This window comes from Artemia sp. Qi Xiang Cuo, chromosome 5, assembly GCF_049724085.1.
Source record: "Artemia sp. Qi Xiang Cuo chromosome 5, ASM4972408v1, whole genome shotgun sequence".
Classification (NCBI taxonomy): Eukaryota; Metazoa; Arthropoda; class Branchiopoda; order Anostraca; family Artemiidae; genus Artemia; species Artemia sp. Qi Xiang Cuo.
The window spans coordinates 52716167-52736969 of NC_142798.1; the positions used below are offsets into that span (position 1 = coordinate 52716167).

The window sequence follows — 20803 nt, forward strand, 5'->3', positions numbered from 1 at the left end:
CAAGAAAATTTAGCAAATAGCTTAAGCAGAGACAGAGATGCACCAGCCTGTTTAATAGTAGAACAAACGTGGCCCTCCCATTTCAAATTGCTCGTGTAACCCCTAAAAATTTAGTTTTTGTTGTAATTATTTCATTAAGTATTGAAGTTGTAAACGATGGCTTTGATTTAAGAAAACTGAGGGTCATAAATATTAGATTTTTCATAATTCATTTTTGACTGGGCTGCTTCTCTTGCAAGTTGCAACGTCTTCGAGAATGTCCATTGCACTGCTGTTAATATTTCTTTTGCACCTTTCGAACAATGACATATCATCCACAAACTTTTATCGATCGGCTGATTCATTAGCAAGCCTTGATCATTACCAAAAGTAGTAAAGGACCTAAAAGTGTACCCTGCAGAACTCCACAAGAAATAGGGATTGAATCAGTATAAACATTTTTATACTTAATAACTTCACTTCTAATGGTCTTGAAGCTACCCTGAATGAGCTCTAGTCCCAGGTACAGAATCGGTTAAGTCTACCGTTGCTGTTTTATGCGCCTCTAAGTGTGGAAAAACCTGTGTCTAAGCTACTAAGATACAGGAATGATTGGCCCCCACTTTGAACGATCCCGTGCCATGTCCAGTGTTGATAAGTGTTTTTCATTAAATGTTGATCCGTATTCTAAAACCCTAGATAAACCCAGCACTAAGCGTGATAAAGGGAATTATCCTTGTTTTACTTGATTCATGTGTTAACAATATCGCTATTTCCGTAGTTGGATTTCGCTACTTCTACATACAAGCCCGGTCAGGATCTTGGCCTGAAAGTTTGGCACTGTATCACCCCAACTACTGGTCACTATTCTTTGGGGACAGGGATTTCGAAGTCAAATAGTCTTTTCCGGCAACTTTGAAAAAACTCTATGATTTGCACCTTTGCTAAAAACTCCATGATTTGCACCTACAGACTAATTTGGAAAGAACATTTTTATAGTTCAGTTGCAGTTTATGCTTTTGGGAGAACTTCCTGCTTCTCCCTAAATTTTGATATTTATAGGATCCTACGCCTGTTTATGCAGTATAAAGGATGATCTCTCTGCTTTCTGCCTTAACTCCCACCTCAAGTTAGATTGCTGCCTAGGTACTTGAATCCACCCGCTTCTTCAGTCCCAATGTCTCAAATTTAATACCTGTTGCTACCATGGCTATTACATTATTAGACGCAGATTTAATTTCGCTAGCGTTTACCTGTCAACCCCGTGTAAAGGCTCTTGCCGCTTCCTTGGTCTTACGCTCATCATATTCTTTAGATGAGTGATTATAGCTATGTCATCAGTGAGTTTGTATTCATTAAGCTATTTTTCAAGATGCAGTTGTACAGGGAACCAATTTGTAAAATAAGGTGTAAAAATCTATGTGACCGAAGCTAGAAAAACAATGCTAGTAGTTCTGTATATTAGTTTAGCTTCTAATCTCTAGAGACCAGCCTTGGGATCAACATATTCAGGTTTATTTCCCCTCCTGCTTCCCTTATTCATGGATGTTTTTGTGAAGATGGTTTTACTGGAGCAGAATGCAATCATACTATATATTTTTTTACTTACTAAATGTGCAGCTAGAACCTTTGAAATGGTTAAACACAATCTTAGCAGCAATTGGCTTCAAAGTTTAACGAATCGTAATGAGATTATCTCTTGCTCAGGTGCGTTGAGTGGTTTAGTCCTTTCCCTAGTGATTGGATGTCGTTAAAAGGCTATTTAAGATAGAGAATGTAACTTGGATTTCATTCTTGGTTGTCTATAACGGAGACTTACTCTACGAAGAATATTTTCTGCGGCCGCTGTATATCAAATTATTTTAATTGTGGGAGCATACCAAGATTGTTGACAAAATGCAACTTAATACATGATATGTTTGGGCATTAATATACCATAAAGGGAATCATTCAAAAGAGCTTCGAGTTGCCAACATGTGAGTTGGCATCAGATTTCGGTAGGAACTTTGAAGGGAGTTATGCAATATGTATATAGAGTATATATATATATATATATATATATATATATATATATATATATATATATATATATATATATAGTTATGTATATATATACCTGAGCGCTGTCAGGAAATTTTCGGGGAGGGGGGCAAATCCTACCAGAAGCTTTGAAGTGCCTCAGAAATCCCAAGTTGCGCTTTTTAAGGAGTTATTATAAGGAATTGATGAGATAGAGGTATTCGCGTAATATTCAGATTTCGCTTGAAAACTGCTAAAATTAAAGAAACGTTTCGAATCCTATTCGAATCAATATGTATTCTGTTAGTTATATTCCTATGATATGGTACTTTTGAGCTACCCTATGAACAAGGCCGTACCCAGGATTTTTTTCGGATGGGGGTTTTATTCAAAGATTTTTTTTCGGATGGGGGTTTCATTCAAAGATTTTTTTCGGAGGGAGGGAGTTTACACAAAAAAAACGCATACAAAATTTTTTTATATCCATTTTCGATACGTTTTTGCCAGTCAAAAAAACATTTCGGGAGGGGTTCAACCCCCTCCCCCTCTGGGTACGGCCTTGCCTATTGACTAAATTATTTTCAACAACCTTTCTTTAATGTATTTTTCGTTTGATAGGGCCCTACTCTGACATTCAGACTTCTCGGATATTCTTTGGCTAAGGACATAACATCCCTGCAGAGAAGGCAGAATACGTATGATTTACAGTTTAAGACTCATCCTTTGGTGATTCTCAACAACTTTGGAGGGTCAGAAGAGATGCATGTCAAAGTCATGTCTTCCATGTTTCAAAACATGTTCCCTTCTATTAATGTCGTGAAGGTATGTTTACAGCACTAGAATAATCTAAGTTACGGAGGTCATAGTTAAAGATGTTGTGGTCGTCATGCGCGCACTGTGTATGTGGTAATTTTGCGAAATTTTGCCAAAAAAAAGAATCGCTTTGAAGGTGCGTTGAATGACGCAAAAAATATCTCCTAGTATGATCTTCAAAGAATATTAATGTATAAATGTGATAGATTTTTAAACGTGCTAGGCGTAGAAAGTGTATATTCGACAAAGAACAAAAAAATAAAACACAAAGACGTATATTGTAAATGTTAGGGACAAAAGACACAAATTTTAACAAATTTAAATTTGTTAAAGCAAATATACCCCCCCCCCTCACTCCAAAAAAATTACCAATCCTGAAAATAAGTTTTTTAATTGGATTAGAGTTAAGACGACTTTGATCGGACACTTCCGTGGTGGAGTGTGGACCATAAGTTTTTGGTGATACCTTCCATATTTTTCCGATGATTTTCTTATAATACACTGCTTGTTTACTAGTTTTAACGAGCTTGCCACGTCCCACGTGCCCGTGACAGATTCCGTGGGTGTGCCTAATCTGTTCAGTAAAAAGCATGATCTTGTAGTTATAAGAACGACAACTGGCTGCAGAATAATTTGAGCCAGGGAGGCTAATCATAGTAACAAAGGAAATGTTAAGATTTTCTATAAAAAATATGTAGGCTATCTCTAAAATAAGGATAAAACAAAGAAATCATTGAAGTTGTGGCATATTTGATATCTTCTTGTAATAAAAGGTGGCTCAAAAGAAAATTTTTGGTGAGAGGAGTAAATGAATTTAATGGCCTTTTAGAGCGTCTGAATGGCAGTAACTATTAGAACCAGAAAGTTTAATTAGTTCAGGATAATAATTTACCTTGGACAAAAACAGACCTCTCGAAATCAGATACGGATACTTGAAACCAAATAATAATCCACATTATGAGAAATTTGATGGTTTGAGTGTTTGTATGTTGTTTTGAAGAAAGTTCTCCGTTCAATGTAACAATTTGATACCTAAAAGACTTATTCCAGGTCGATTAAAGCTTGGCAAGTACTAGAGAGCCTTCGTCAGAATCAATCCCAACTTGGAAAGTAACGAATTGTAGCATTGAAAATATTCAATTAGAATATTTATATCAAAATATTGAAATTAGAATATCACTCTTTTTATAACAGGTTTTGCAGCAACAAGCTTATAATAAATTCTCGCTAGTCCTGAACTATCATTTGATGGAATTGACAAGTAACTTCAGTGGGATAATCCCCCCCCCCCTTGAAGGTCATCCCAAATTGACGTACAGCTCCAGACAATTGACGTACAGCTCCAGACAAGTAATTGCTCTTATATCTTTTCTTTTGAGGATGATCAGATAGAGTCCTATGCCTACGTGTCTGTCATGTGGTCTTGAAACAAAGAGAGGAATTTGACCAAAACGATATGAGCTGATGTTTTAGTGGAAAAAAGTTTTCACATCAATTTCTTCCTTGAAAGGAAGCAGTTGGGCTGTGTCTGTGATACATCCCGGCCTGCTGAATAGTCTTCTCTGGATAACCTGGGGTCCCAAAATTTTTAGTGTCCCGTCGTAAAGCGATTAAGGGCCATATTAACCATGTTAGTTATATTAACCATGTCTTATATTAATCATATTGACCATGTGGTTAATAAAGAACTGGCTGATGCGAAGTTTCCTTCTATTAAAGAAAAAGTAATTCAGACAGCTGAAACTGACAGGAGAGATCCCTCAATACCAAGATGCCTTTATCGGTCACTGCCTCCTTCAGGAACTTGTAATTTTTTTTTTTTTTCGAATAGACTTTTTCTTGTCCCCGATCTAGAGAAGATGTGTGATAAGCTCAATATGAGGTTTTGGTACCTCATTTTATTGTTTATAGTGTTACAAAATTGTAATAACTATATTAACCATTTCTAATTATGTTAGTAATATTATTGCTAATTGAACTGTCATGTTTGGAGAAGCTTCAGTTTTGAGTAGGATTGATCGTCCTGAAACAAAAGGACTCACTTCCTGTTTTCTTGATTTCACACTATAGAAAAATTAGTGTTTTACGTTTTACTTGGGAATAGTTTTTGCCCCAGGATTTAAATAGGTAGAATCTGGAAATTACATTCTGTAGCTGACTAGTAGAAAACTCACTCTATCCAATTGGTAAGTGTCCGTAACAGTTAGCCCATCACGTGAGGTTATGCAGCAGGTAACTAAAGCCAGTATTTCTCCAGGTTACTGTTAAAATCATAGGCTTTTTGGTTTCTGATTATCATAAGAGAGTATATCTGTTTTGTGTCACGACCTAGGGATTTAGCTGAAAATCTCTGGATCCAGCTGAAATTCGATTCCAAGTTGAAATTAAATGATCTCATATACAATCAAAAGTAAATGTATAGATGAAAAAAAATTTCTTTTGCACAAAAACAGACTTATAAACTTTATAGGAACGATGAAATTTCCCTACAGACGTTCAAATTACTTTGCAACGCAGTCAGCTCATCAAGGAGATTAGCCTCAAAGAAACAAAACTGGTTTTAGGTTTGCAATTTTCTAACAGTATCAACAATAAAACGAGGTATCAGAATTTGACTTTGAAATGCTGTTGCTTGGGAATTAGGAAACCTCATATTGAGCTTATCACACAGCTTCTCTAGATAGGAGACAAGACGAAGTCTTTTCAAAAAAATACAAGTTCCTGAAGGAGGCAGTGACCGCCAACGGCATCTTGATATTGAGGGATCTGTCCTGATACTCTCAACTGTCTGAATCACTTTTTTGTTAATAGAAGGAAGCTCCGCATCAGCTAGTTCTTTTAATGCTGACTTCCATAGATTAATATGTTCGCAGCAGGCAAGTAGGTCAAATTTTGTTTCTTTAGAGAAACAGAAGTTGAAAACAAAATTCAATTGACTTTCTCAAATAGAATCAAAGAGGAAATGAAGCTGAACTTGGTCATGGCTCCTACAAAGACGTTTGCTTTTACCATTAAACATGGATTGTTCTGGTCGATGGCAGATAGTTTGGAAGAAGTGGAAGAAAAGAAAATTATTCTGCTATGTACAAGTAATGTTTTTCCAATAGACCTTATGAACGACTTTGTAGAGCTTGGTTATGTATTGATACAGTTCGCTAAAGCTGAGTTTTCTTTAGATATTGATGTATGCATAGTCATTAAAGATCCTTAGTTACTTGGGAAACCCAGGAAAAAAATTGTGAAACTGGTGCAATGAAGAGAGACAGAAGCCTCGAGCATATAGTGACTGGGTGAATGACAACTCCTGGCTAATTGTGTGAGGTAGATCTTAAAAATGTAGAACCTAAATAGATGCACAAAAGGAAACACAAATTTATAAATATAAGGTTTTTAGTGATGTGTGTTCCTATAAATTATCAAAGCATTCGACGAAAAATCAAGCAACTGCTGCAAGCAAGACATTATCCTACGAACAATTTTCGGGGGTGGGAAACCTCCTGGGTCTTCCCTTCAATGCGCCAATAGGCGATAATAATTCGAGGTGGATTCAAGAAAAAGGGTATGCAAACGTCATGAATTTATTATTCTTTATTTTCCCACGTGGTATGCAACAGAAAGAAAAACCTTCACAGAGGGTACATGATAGAAAAAAGCTGGTTACTGTTGCCTTAGGAGAAGAAATTTTCATTGAAACGAACTACTCTTGTCCAGTTGATTCAAACCAAAGAGTATGGGAAACTGATACGAGAGGAAAGTCAAGGCCATCTCTTGAGAGAAAAAAAACAACAAATCCCATCTCATCTAGCGCTACCCAACTAAATGGTACAATTTGATTGTAAAAACCTCAATAAAAACCTTGTTTTTTTCTTGTTTTGCGCTTGTCACATAGAGTTGTTAAATTTATGAACCATCTTTCGACCAATTCCGGATGTTCAGTTACTTCCAAATTTTATCAGTATATGCGCTTCCGATGACAATACAATAATACAAGACCAAAATTCCCCTCTATGCTCCACCTCATATAAATAAAACAACGGGTGGTTGGGCACAGCAACAAAGGATAAAACAGACACTATTATACAAGACTTCATAGCGCAGTGATTAAAACCACTTGTCTTTGACCGTGGTAACCTAGGTTTGAATCATAGATAAGACCATGTTTTTTTAAATGGACAAGCTTACAGCAAAAATACCTGACAACGAGGTTGCAATAAAGGGAATGGAAAGGAAGTGGAATTACCAGGTTCGAAATTAAAGATCATCGGTAATAATTTCTGTTTATTCTCTCTCGTTCAGACTCTATTTTTCTTCAATTGTGTGTCTGTATTTGCGTTCGTTTATATGTTTGTACTTGTCTTTGTTGGGTCTGCCTACTTCCCACGCAGGATAGACGTGGAACTCAAAATCGATTTTGAAATCGAACCGTTTCTGATTGGAATCCGATAGGGCATAGTAGTTAGAAAATTGTTGGTACGAATAAATATAATTTAGCAATAATAAAATTGGAAGACTAGGAAGTCTAAAATAATAGGTTCTAGGTGTTTACCCCCCCCCCCTGGAAAATACCCCCGGGGAAAATAAGGTTTTCCAAATTTGAGAGTTTTACTCGAGTTTTATTTTTTTTTTTATTTCCTTAGGGGGAATGAATTTTGGTACTTGTATATTATTCGCCACTCATTCAAGTTTTACGCTGTGTAAAATTTGAGAACAAACCAGTTATTTCGTTAGGTTCTTCGTTACTTTAGATATAAATTTGGGCTATAAATTTGCATATTAGAGGGGGGGAGGGTAAAGTATAGCGGGTCTGCATACAAAATGTGTTTGGTATAATTATTCTGCACATTAGATAGATAGATAGAGAAGTGTATTTTAAAGCCAAACTATACGGCCATGAACATAGTAAAATAACATGAATGAAAGGCACAAATAACATAAATTTTGATCAGTGATCATCATATAACACTCAAATGAAACAATACTTTAACCTAATAATAGTACTTAATACTTGGAAAATCGGTCATTGAAAAAAAAAAGAAAAAAACACATAACACTTGGAAAAAACACTTAAATGAAACATTATATTTACTTTATGCTTTTTTTTTTTTTTTTTTTTTTTTTTTTTTTTTTTTTTTTTTAGTTAAAAAAATTTACAGATACTTCGCTATTCTTCTGTAATTTGTTAGTGGCCATACCTAGAAAGAATTGTTTTCTGACTTCAAACTGTCCAAATACTTTACCCCCCCCCCACTCTTATGTGCAAATATATAGCCCAAATTATATATTTCCCATATATTCTGTCACTTGTCTTGCGCTAAGCTGAAAAAAATAACGAAGAAACTGGTTTGTTCTCGAGTTTTACACAGCGTAAACTTTAGTGAGTTGCCCATAATACACAAGTACCAAAACTCCTTTCTCCTACGGAAATTAAAAAAATAAAACTCAAATAAAAATATCAAATTTGGAAAGCCTTCTTTTCCATGGGGGGGGGAGGGGTACTTTCCGGGGGGATTTACCGGGGGAGTAAAGTATTTGGACAGTTTGAAGTTAGAAAATAATTCTTAAATTCTTTCTAGGTATATGGCCACTAAAAATTACAGAAGAATAGCGAGGTATCTGGAAATTTCGTTAACTAAAAAAAAAAAAAAATCCCAGTATAAAGTAAATATAATGTTTCATTGAAGTTGTTTTTTGCAAGTGTTATGTGTTTTTTGTTTCAATGAACGTTTCTCCAACTATTAAGTACTATTATCAGGTTAAAGTAGTGTTTCATTTAAGTGTTTTATGATGATCACTGATCAAAGTTTATGTTATTTGTGCCTTTCATTTATGCTATTTTACTATGTTCATGGCCGTATATTTGGCTTTAAAATACACTCCTCTGTCTATCTATTTAATATGCAGAATACTTGTACCAAACACATTTGCATGTAGACCCTCTATACTTTAACCCCCCCCCCCTAATATGCAAATCTATAGCCCAAATTTATTTCTAAAGTAATGAAGAAACTAACGAAAAAACTGGTGAGTTCTTAAATTTTACACAGCGTAAACTTGAGTGAGTTATTTTCCACGGGGAGGGGGGGGGGGAGAGGGTAAACGCCGGCCACCAAAATAATAATGAAAAAAAAATCCCGACTTGTATTCAACATAGACCTGGAAATTTTTGCTTTCTCGAGGATCTATGAATATAGGTGACAACAAGGGGCACAAAACGGCTTAGGCTTTCTATAACTTGATCTTTTGGACTCGTTTTCCTCAACTCAACGACTTTTTTCATTTATGCATTTTTAACTTAGATCAATTTGATATCTATGTTATGTAAAGCCCAATCCGTCTTGTGCCCCTTGTTTTCACTTATATTCATAGATTTTCAAGAAAAAACTTATTTTCTACTTTCTATTCTTTTTTTTTTTGAAAACCAGTTAATTTTTTTAAATGAAAATACAAAAAAAATGTATTTTTCAATGTCTATAGGGGGGGGGGCAATTTATTTTTTCAGTAAAAAAAACACCAAAAATATACTTGTCTAAATTGATCCCCTCCCCTCGCCAGTTGGTGCCCCTCGTAACACTGTGCTGTCAGTGGTTGCGTATGTACCTATCTTTGAAGTAATATTTTGTAGAAGCACAATGCTAGCAAAATGTAGGTATTCTCATAGGAATTCCTAGTATCTTGTCTAGCTTCCTTTTTTGTGCTTCTTTTGGGTCTGTAGCTTTTCTATCCTTTTATATATTATATTGTATGCATCTTTTGTAAAATTTGCCTATTTATCCATGTTCCCTTGTGATAACCAAAGCTGAAATGGGGTCTTCCTAGAATTTTAGCATTTTTGCACCGAATCCATTTTGTTTAACTTTTGATTGAATGACTCCGTCTCTGACTACTTTGGTTTTTATATATGTGGCTCGTCGTTCCTAAAAATCTAAGTCTAATTTAAGTCCTGAAAAAAAAAAAATGTTTTAACCGGAACAATTCGAGGCGATTGGGCAACATGGGCTTATATAAGCTGAATTCCAGGGGGGGGGGGCAAACCTGATCTAATTGGCAATTTTAATGCTATATAATAGAAATCTCAGAACAAAAATATAAAACTAAGGCAGCATCATTCAGCCAGGGGGGGCACCTCCCCCCCCCGTTAGGGGTGCCCATGTTGGGCAACCTCGAAGTATTAGATATCAATGAATGTGACAACCCTAAACATTTGAGTCAAGGAGTTGAGGTTTGTTGTATTTCCACTGAAGCAAACTTCAAACGCTTAGATTTTAACGACTCTACTTCCGGCTTAATTTCTACTGACTCAGGCTTCTTTAGCAGTAAATTAGGACAGACTCCATACCCCTACTGATAATAACTTTAGCTTTAGAAAGGTCCTTTTTGTCTGATAATATTGTATTCACTTTTATTTTTAGCTGAAACTCGTGAATATTCGCCGATGTGTCTTATTCAGCTATGACGAAGAGACAGGGACCATTGAGTTTCGACATTATTCCATAAAAATTGCCCCGGCTGGTGTTTCGAAAGCGATCAAAAAAATTGTAAAGAGCAAAATTCCGGACTTATCCTGCTTGGATGATATTTCTGAATTTCTTACAAAAGAAACACTGTCCGAGAGTGAGGGTGAAGATGAACCAGGGAATCAAACAATATTGCCGCAAACACTTTCCTCCAGAGGGGGTAAGTTAGGACAACAATCTGCTGTCCGGATGGTAGAACTGGGTCCAAGAATGACAATGAAACTAGTTAAAGTTGAAGAAGGTGTGATGGATGGTGAGGTGCTGTATCATAGTATTGTTAAGAAAACAGAAGAAGAGAAGAAATTGATTAGACAGCGTCGAGAGCAAAGAAAGAAACTGAAAGAAAAGCGAAGAAAGATTCAGGTAAGCTGGAACTTTCTCAGCTTTAATTCCAGACTTTTTTTTACGTTAGTGTTTGTTTTACAGTCTATACAACAGAGTTTCAATTTTTGATCGCACAAATATTTTTGTAAGACATGGGAAGAGGAGTGATTAAGTTTAATTTTTCAACCCGTCATCAAAAGTGACTGTCTTTTAATAGCCAAAAGCCTTTTGGCTATTATTAGAATGAATATATTTACATATATCTGCTATGTTTGATTTATGTTTGATTTTAGGGAGGAATGAAAGGAAGCAAGTTAGGAATATCAGAGAGAAAGCTTTAAGCTGCGTAGAAGAGGGGCGTGTTTGTATAAGAAATTTCTGAGTCGTGGATCTTAAGAGAATAAGAGGGAAGTAGAAAAGGAATTAGAATGTAAATTAAGGAGATGTGAAATAGACTCTGCTGGTAAAATTGTCATGGATCTGGAAAGTGCCAACCATAAGATATTGTATATTAAGAAATTGAGAGGGAGTAGTCAGTCCAGACGTGTGTCAGGTTAAGTTAGGTTAGGGCTCTCAATTATTGCTAAATAAAGTGAGAAGGAGAGGTGAGCAGAACATTCTGAGAATTATATTAAACTGTGATAATTTTGAAAAAAATACTATAGAAAATAATGGGAGACTTTGCGTTAATTTGGAAGTGAAGGACGAAAATGATTATCAGTAAGGAGGAGTTAGATACGAGACTAAAAGGATTAAAAGATAGTACAGATTCAAATGCTAATAGTAAGGTGAACGGATTTTTCAAACTTTAGGGCTGTGAAGTTAGAGATAAGATAATGAATTTATAAATATGATATGTGCTAAAGGTGAAGGACTTAGTGATCTTGGGAAAACATGGTTAAACCCCTTATAAAGAAATGTGATAAGATTGAGTGTAACAATTCTAGGGGCAATAGCTTAATTTCTGTAGAAACGAAATTACTTAACGCAACGGTACTTTTTAGACTAAGAGATGATATAGATAGCTTTTAAGGAAGAACGTTGTGGTTCTATAAAGGGTAGAAGATGTTTTATCTCAATAAATAGAGTAAAGGCTACGAGAGAAAGTTGTATCAAATGGGAAGGTAAAACTCTTCGACACTTAGACTATCCAGATGGTTCGAGTGCCCTAGATAAAAATGCGAGCGAAATGAACGGATTTAGGGAGATTTTGAGATTTAATGGTGCAAGAGATGATATGAAGATTAATGTTGAGAAGACTAAGTCGTTTAAAATAAGAATAAATGAAGAGGAAGAGGTGATGTTAGCTGAGGAGAAGATTGACCGACTGGTCAGTGGTACTTTCCTAGATAACAGCATTACTGAGCATGGTTGATGCATTGAAGATCTAATAATTAGAATAGCCAAGGTGCAGGGTGTATTCCCGCAGCTGAAAAGCATTTTGAATAATAGAAAGGTACTAAGATTAGAATTCTGGAAGACACACAGTGACAGTGGTTGCATGTGGTTCTGAAACGTTGGCACTTTTAAAGGTTGCAGAGGAACTGCAACTTTTTATTTTGCAGAGAGACATTTGCTAAATGATTTACAGAGGAACAGCTTTAGGTACTCTTTTGGATGGCCGCATATCAAACAATAAGCTGCAAGAAAAATGTGTTGGTCAAACTACTAGGTCCATTTAGAAGAAAGGTTAAGATCGTTATGTATTGCTTGACGGATGAAAGATAGTGGGTTTCCAAAGTCGGGCTTTTTGGTGATCCATTTGGGACCAAGCTAAAAGTAGGACTAGAAATGGCTAAGGAGAGTTCTTGAGAAACGTGACAAAGATTTTACTCAGCAGCGTCGCCAGCGTAGAGGGAACTAAACGTCAGTATTTTTTTCGCCTTCAAAGTGGAAAACGATTGAAAGGAAATAAGAACCTCATAGGAAGGAGCAAAGACTGGAGATTTGAACAGATAGGTGAGGAGTCTACGCAGCTATGTTTATCTCAGGTGGCTTGGTGCTGCGATGACTTTTCAATGGTGTTTTTATAGTGGCTACCTAAAAAATTAAAAGCGTTAAAGAAAGAATATGTACTATAAGCACAGATGTTAAAATTGTCCATATCGTAAATATTCCTCTAAATTTGTCTTGATTGACCGTTCGGTTTTTTAAATTATTTTGTCTGTACGTTGTTATTAAAATAGATATTGCAGCATATTGGTGAAAATTGTCTGATGTCCAGGCATTTGTAATGTGCTGAATCTCTTTTGTTTAGCCGTTCCCCTTAGAACTCATTCAGTGTTGTGTCAAAAGAAGCATGTACTTTTCAGCTTTTATTAGTTTTATATTCATTGGAAAACAGATTCGTATATTTCTTATCTGCAAATCATTTTGTCATTTCTAACTCTCAGAAAGTGCTTTGTAAATTCTGCCTTTCTGGTAAATTTACTTTTTTTGAGAAAAAGTGTGTGGTTAGTGAGAACAGAATTTGGTAAAATTGTGCAAATATATGGATATAGTCGAACATCCATAAAAATAAATTCAACGCTAATTACTGGCTTTGCATAAGAAAGGCAGTGAAAACACAATAAACGTTTGAAGTTCAAGGGCTATCTAGAAAGTAACTTGCATTCTAGAATTAAAGAGTAAGTGACAAAAAAAAACTTATAATATACAATGATAATCCATAATGAATTTATAGATATGATATGTGCTAAAGGTGAAGGACTTAGTGATCTTGGGAAAACATGATTAAACCCCTCTAAAGAAATGTGACGCTGCGATATGCTGCGATTTCTCAGCATAGTTTTCGTTCCAGTTGAAATACATATAAATTAATCCATCAGTCCACGAATTTCATATCGCAAATGTTTTTACTTAAAAGCTTTAACTTCCAATACAGTTCAACTTGTAGTCCCATTTCCACATCCTTTCGAAGCGCTGTTAGTCAAGTGTGTCAGCGAATTCTAGTTGCTCTTGGCAAATCTTTCAAGTTTAATCTGAAACGAGCCAGAAGTTCTCAAGCTTGGGCATGTGCTGGTGAAGAAAAGGCGTATATTTGGTGCTCATACAGCCATTGAAGGATGGGTGGTGGGGAGGGGGGCCTAAAATAGATCGAATTTTATGTGACAATCTTCCCGAAAGGGAGGGTTTGCCTTCCTTGCACTATTATTTTAGATTAAGGTCTGGGAAGGATATTCTCTTTATCCTCACTTTGTGTGGGTAGGTAATATCTAAGTAGTTATTGTATGAACAAAGCCCTAGTGAATCCACCAAAAGCCTTTCTGTCTTTAGAAATAAAAAAAACGTCATCACGATGTTCTCATGGAACTTTCGATTCAACTTGTAGTCTATTTTATAATTCAAAGCTTCCAAACCAGAAATAAAACAAACGTTTCGCTGCCATAGCTGGGTTCATAAGGAGTGGGGGCTACACTTGGATGCAAAGAAGGCTGTGAATATCCTCATCCGTGACTATTCAAAATTAAACAGAAGTTTTTTTTTGGTAGTCTTCGTAGAATGTCCAAATAATAAAGTATACAAAGGTTGAACAGCTCCGGTTAGTGCTGAGTGAGGTTTTTCTTTTTTTTCTCAATAGACGAAAGAATTACGGAGATGGAAAAAATTTATAAGAGCAGAACATAGTTTAATGTGTGATCTTCTTCATGGATCAAATCTGTATTCACAGTATAAACAATAATCCAGGATGTGTGTAGAAACGTGTGTCCTTCGAGCCTATCCCCTAAAGGCCAGATTTTCACGGTTATCTTCACATTTTCTCTGCTATGTGCTTGTTTTCGGGTTCCATCCTCCGCATTTCACCTTCAAATGATTTCCTTTTTACATGCCAGATAGAAAGCGTTTTTAGCTATCCAGATTTGTTTCAAAAATTTAAATGTCGTCTAATTTGTCAAGATTCCTGTTGTTTTTGAGTGAAAAGTTGATAGTTCGCATGAGATCTCGTTTTAGTTCTAACGTGACTGCGTTTTAATCCTTTGTAAATTTCATTTACATATTTGACTTTCTTTTTTTTGCAGAATTCCACGTTTTCTTAAGTCTCAATTTTGTCATATGTAGGCAGGGTTTGTAGTTCTATTTGACTCCAGTGATGAAGCTATGTTTATATGTATATAATTTTCATTTCAAGGAGGCAAACGTGCGAAAGAAGGAAGAAGAAAAGTCGGTACTCGATGAAAAGGCAATGGAAGGCATTAAGAGAAAGAAGGAAGAATGGAAGGCTGAAAAAGAACGGAATTTAGAAGAAGAGGAAGAAGATAATGACGAAGAATGGTTCAAGAAAGAAATTGGTATAGCTCCTGACAAAGGTAATCTAAGCTAGAAACGAAATTTTCAATTTTCGGTTTTTCTTTTGTGTATCTTAAGATTGAATAACCTGGAATGAACTGGTTGTGCAAACTAGGTAACCCATCTTATTTCAGAAAGTCAAATTTTAGTCAAGATTTTTTTTTCAAGAACGTATGCTTCAGGTCAAAAACTTATAGGCAAAGTGTGAATAACGTGTGCTATTGTCATTTGCATATTGCATACCTGATATAGCTGAGCTTTTCTATTTGTGGGTTTGATCTCCATTACTGTTTAAGGTTTTAAATATGGGATACTTAATGTGACGACTTAAAATGTAATTCGTGACACTTAATTTGAAGTCCATTCAATATGCTCCTCCATGAGCTAGAGGACATGACGCAGATCCTTACGTCATTTAAGGCCTTTTCTGGTGGACAAATCATTGATCAATAATCGCGAGAACAGTTTCGTTTATCAACAATTGTGGAGCAGCAATAATTTTCGCGAGAATACAAATTGTTATTAGAGTTGGAAATGCTTTGGAATATACTGTTTATACACCTTTTCACTGTCTGGTCAGATTCTGAAAGTTTCAATTAAACACAACAAAATTTCTTCAGTTCCCTTTGGAGGGAAAAGGGGGTAGGTGATTCAAAAGCAAGCACCTTCTTATCTCTTATTTTACGTAAGATATGAAGTAAGCAATAAATATAACAACCTTTTTGGTAAATTAACTGGTTTTTTTTTTCTCTCTTCTAAAATTATGAGAATAAAAACAATTTTCCCACGTGATACTCATCTATGACATTTCTTGCTTAAATTTTGTAAAAATAAATCGACGAACAACAATTTCAATTGTGACTCATTTTCATCCACAATGGTGATCAGCAAAAGTTTTGTTGGTCGCTAGAACAATATTATTGATCGAAATGTCTCGCCAGAACAGATTGTTGATCAACAATGTCGCCAGAAAAGGCGTTTAGCTACCCATAGGAACAGTGCGAGTCACTGCATTGTTGTTTTTAAAATAACTACTAAAAACTTTTTAATTGAACCACTTTCTGCTACGACTTGAAACGAGAAGGGTCATGAACATGAACAGCATTAAGTGGCTTTGGTAGAGGTGAAACAAAATTCACAATTATCATTAAAAAAAAAAAAAATACAAAGTTGGTTTTAAAACTGGATTGTCGAATTGCAGACTTTGAAACAGTTAAAAATTTATAAATTCGCAATCGAAAACCGACGAACCTGCGAAATCCACAATCCGAAGCCATAATTAGGTTTGTAATTTTTTGTACTTAATTACATGCCAAAGTTGAAACACATGTTTAAGTAAGGAAAGGAGGTTCATTCTGTTCAAGTGTAATTTGTCTGTTCTTTTGAAAACTTGTATTCTTACCTTTAGTTGTCTATATTAACAGAGGATCGTTTTGTGCAGTTTGCTGCTGCAATTTGAACTTGATGCTCCCGTCCTTCTTTCTTTCTGGCTTTGCTTTTTCTCCTCTTCCTTTTTAATAATAGTATAATAAGAAGGAAAATTGCAGAAGAGGATAAATTGAGAGAAATTTCATTGTAAATAATTGAAAATTATCTTTCTTATATGTGAGAATAAAGTCGTCAGTCCGGAATTAAAAGTGGCGGTATTCGTGTGGTAAGGTACGGGTGTCACCGCTTATTGGTGCTAAAATTGTGCTTCATCACTTATTGGTGGAAAAATTGTGCAATACCACTTACTGGAGGGAAAAGCCTCGGGCGACGCCAAATGTTATAATGGGATGCCTGCGCTTACCGCAACAGTTCTGTAGATATAGGGTTTGTTAATACCCAATTTACAATATACCCTGCCCCAGGGTATGATAACGTGATCGAACGGTCAAACGGCCAAATTCTAAGGCCAAGGGTGCACTCAACTCGGGTCACCACTAAAATCTCTAGCTATCTCCTTGGAAGGTAACGAACCCCCCTGTCGATATAATAATGACGGTATCTCGTAACTCTGTTCCTACCCTGTAACTCTGTTCCTACCCTGAGTAAAATGTGGTTTTATCTGACGGTGTTTTTCTTAGGGTATTTCCAGCAGGAGACACATACAATCGTGGGTCTGAATGCAATTTTTAGTTTACCGTGGTAGTTTTTTTTTCGAATTCATATCCAATTCTTTCAACTTTTGTCCCTTCTCTGACCTTGTGTGAATCTTCCGTTTTTCGGCCATTATTTCAAGGTTTACTTAACGTCAAAATACTTCTTCAGTCTAAATGAAAATTCTTTTACCAATGTCTCTTCTTATCTTTTCGTGAAAATTTGTTGCGCTTTAATTTGCCGATTTTACGTGGGGGTGCAGCCTCCCTTTTCTCACAAGTTAAGTAGTCGCGTGATATATTGATTCCTAAATTTTATTTCTTATTATTGTCTAACTAGGTACAGCCCTGATAATTTTTTTTTTCCTCTTCGCAATTTTTTTTATATGTAACCATAATAGGCTACTGTGTAGGCTAACTCAACTTGTCTCTTCGAAAACGCGGAATTCTTTTACTATCAGATTTACCGATAGGACCTTTCTTGCTGTTACCAGTGTTGGTGTGGTAACGTATGGTTTTTATCACTTATTGGTGCAAAAATTGTGCTACACCACTTATTGGAGGGGAAAGCCCCTGGCTGCGCCAAATATTATAATGGGATACCCACGCTTACCACCATGGTTCTGTAAATATAGGGTTTGTTAATACCCAATTTACAATACACCCTGCCCCAGGGTATGATAACGTGATCGAATGGTCAGACGGCCAAAATCTAAGGCCAAGGGTGCAGCCAACCCGGTTCACCACTAAAATCTCTAGCTATCTCCTCGGAAGGTAACCGGACCACTCTGTCGATATAATAATGACGGTATCTCGTAACTCTGTTCCTACCCTGTCTGGGTTCCTGGAAAAATAGTATACACAGCAGTAGAAAATAGCTTACCTGTAATCTTCCAAAAAGTCATACACATATATTCACTTTGAAAGGAATAGACTTCCTCAAACGGGGTCTCAATCTAGACTAACTCAAAAATAATATTCTTTCTGTACACAAACTTTGCATAGGGGTGGACCTTCGCTTGGCCCTGGCCAATCCTCTAAATCACCATCCAGAATCCATTCTACTTTTGCGTAATTTTGTCTTTCAATGGCCCACGCCCGGAAGACCAAAATAGTATTTAACTTCAAAGCTTACTTACTGCAAAAGCATCTAGCTTAGCAACGATAATTCAAATTATGATTAAAATTATCGTATAGGCCAATGTAATTGCAGAAAAGAAAATAGATCATTTATCTGAAGAAAAGAAACAAGGGGTGGAACCCCTACAGGCGGGATTCAACAAAGCTTGGCTATGTAGTCCCTCTAGGAACATGCGAAAAATATTACCTTAAAAAAGCAGCATGAAATACCCCCCGCCCCTCTTCAGCCTCCCACCACTGCTTTACGTAAATGTTTTGACGGTGGTCGACCGGTTAGTGATGATGATAAATGAGCGTCAATTCCAAGATTTTACTGCAAATATGACGATTTTATGTACTATAAAATGAGGTGAACAAGTTGAGTCTTTATTAAAAAATTAAAACCAACTTGTTATATTAAAACCCGCTCCAGAAATTATTTATTTTGTTGGGGTTTTTTAGAAGAAGATAGTAATCTTGGAACACAAAAAAAAACATTCCTGTGAAACTCATTCACTATATTTTTTTACATTAATCTTGAAAATAATATGGTCGTGAGGAATATATTGCAGCATGATAACTGACAAAAAGGTGATATTTTAACGAAAATAGAAATACATAAATAAGCTGCCTATGCTTAAACCAAATACAGCATATTCATTGTTCGTATATCCATTTTTCTTCTGAATATTATTTAAATAGTCTGTCTATCCAACTGTTTTTCCCTTTCTTTATCTTAAGATGCGCCCTTCGTCGTATGTCAGTTCAACTTTTCTTTACTTAAAATATTTTATGTCAATAAGCTATTTACTTCAAGCAGCTCTCATGCATTAGAGGCTTGGTCGGAATGTTCTTAATTACGTTACTCATCATTCCATGGATGTTATACTTTTAAAGGCTCGCTGAAGTTATTTTGGGTCTTACTACAGTAAAATAATTTCCTCGTACAACAGCTTACTGCAGTTGATTCCAACTAATTACCCTAACTTGTTGAAATTACTTATTGACTGTAGTCTACTGAAAGCAGTTTGAAGATCAACATGAACTTCTTCAAAAAAAAAAAAAAAAAAAAAAAAAAAAAAAAAAATCTGGCAAACCCATTGAACCTTTGAAATGAACTAAAAGTATTGCTATCTTATACTAATAGATGAATATTCCAAGAATTTTTTATTTTTAAAAAGACGAATTACAGCTTATTGAGCCTTTTGAGCTTATTATGGTTAATTGCAACAAGTTTTGATAAGTGCTTTAGAACGTAAATTGAATAATTGCAGTTACCTATTGAAAGCCAAAAATCAGTTGCAATGAGCTAATTGAACGCGGGAAATATATTTATGAAGTATGAATATATCATTTAAAAATATGGCATCGAAAGTAACAAAGTTGCTAAGCTTTTGGGTGGAAATTGTCTACGTTGGCATCACCATTCTGGAAGTGACCTCAAACCGGTATAATAAGATAATACAAAAGCTGAAAAAACGGCATGATTTCCAACTATAAACAGTTTTTAGTGATAATATCTAATATTTAAAATGTAATAAAGAAGTTTAAACTATTTTTCTAAATTCTTAATAATTTTTTTTTACTATCCAATAATTCGCTCTAATGGTTCCAGTTTACATAAGTATTTAAATATAGGGCATAGTACGCGATAACATAGTTGACATTAACTAGTTACTAGCAACCCAACCTAAAATATATTAGTGGTAATTTCTGAGGAATCATAACTTCAACTATGCGTCGGAAAACAACTTTCGCTGCTTATAGTTTTTCACTATATAGAGAAAGGGTCCGGTGAAAATCCTTCACCGGACCCTTTAACCCCTAGTTAATTTAATTCTCCTGGAACGATTCTGAGGTGCTCAAACGCAGCTGACGTTTTTGTAATATATGTACTTCGTTCTATTTTAGACCTATTTCCGTCAACTGGAAAGAAGCGCAAGTCTGATGGCGGCGTTGGAAGCATAGCTGCAAAGCGGCTTAAAAAATTCTCTGAAAAGAAACAAGACAAGCCAAAAGTGAAGAAGACTGCACAAGACCAGGAAGATCTGCTTAAGCATAAGAGAAACTTGAAAAGGCTGAAAACTGGGAATATAAAGCAAAAGTCTTTCAGACCTGCCAATATTAAGAGAAAAAATAGAAAATAAATCATTTTTCTGCCTTTATCGCTTCTGTTTTATGTTATACAAACCGTTAGTTGTGTTTTTTTTTATGTTTTTGTTACCAATCAAAGTCAGGAGGCTGCTGAATCTTGGGCTTTTTATCATTATTTTTTTTTTTCTACATACAGTTGGCTAGCCTATCAACTCCTAGTTGCAATAGATGTTAATTTTTTTCCCTTGAGCATATATACAAGCCGTGTTAGTCCGTTTTGGGGCGTTAAATATTTTCTTCTTGTAGGATCCCCTTCCTCTTCCACAAGTTATAGAGCGTTTTACAGATTGTTTTATACAAAAATATAAAACAATAAATAAAAAGAGATAATTTGAAAATTATAACAAATATTACATTTTTATTGGTAAAATTTTATTCATAAAGAATAAATTTTACTTTCCTAGAAATGCTGGAACAGTTTGTTTATTGATAAGAATGCATTGATATATGTTTTATTGAATGTCTTATAAAAGTAATTGTATGCATGTGAATAAAATCCATTGAAACTTTAGC

At 35.4% G+C, this 20803-nt stretch overlaps 1 protein-coding gene across 1 annotated transcript in view; it reads left to right on the forward strand.

The window, feature by feature from the left end:
• Positions 1–20301, forward strand: part of ppan (Brix domain-containing protein peter pan) — a 68369-nt gene extending 48068 nt beyond the window's left edge. The window contains exons 4-7 of the mRNA XM_089089700.1: positions 2617–2820; positions 10221–10688; positions 14779–14956; positions 20048–20301. Coding sequence (XP_088945826.1) covers positions 2617–2820; positions 10221–10688; positions 14779–14956; positions 20048–20283 — 1086 coding nt within the window. The 3' untranslated portion in view covers positions 20284–20301. The remainder of the gene's footprint in view (positions 1–2616; positions 2821–10220; positions 10689–14778; positions 14957–20047) is intronic.
• The last annotated feature ends 502 nt before the right edge of the window (positions 20302–20803 follow it).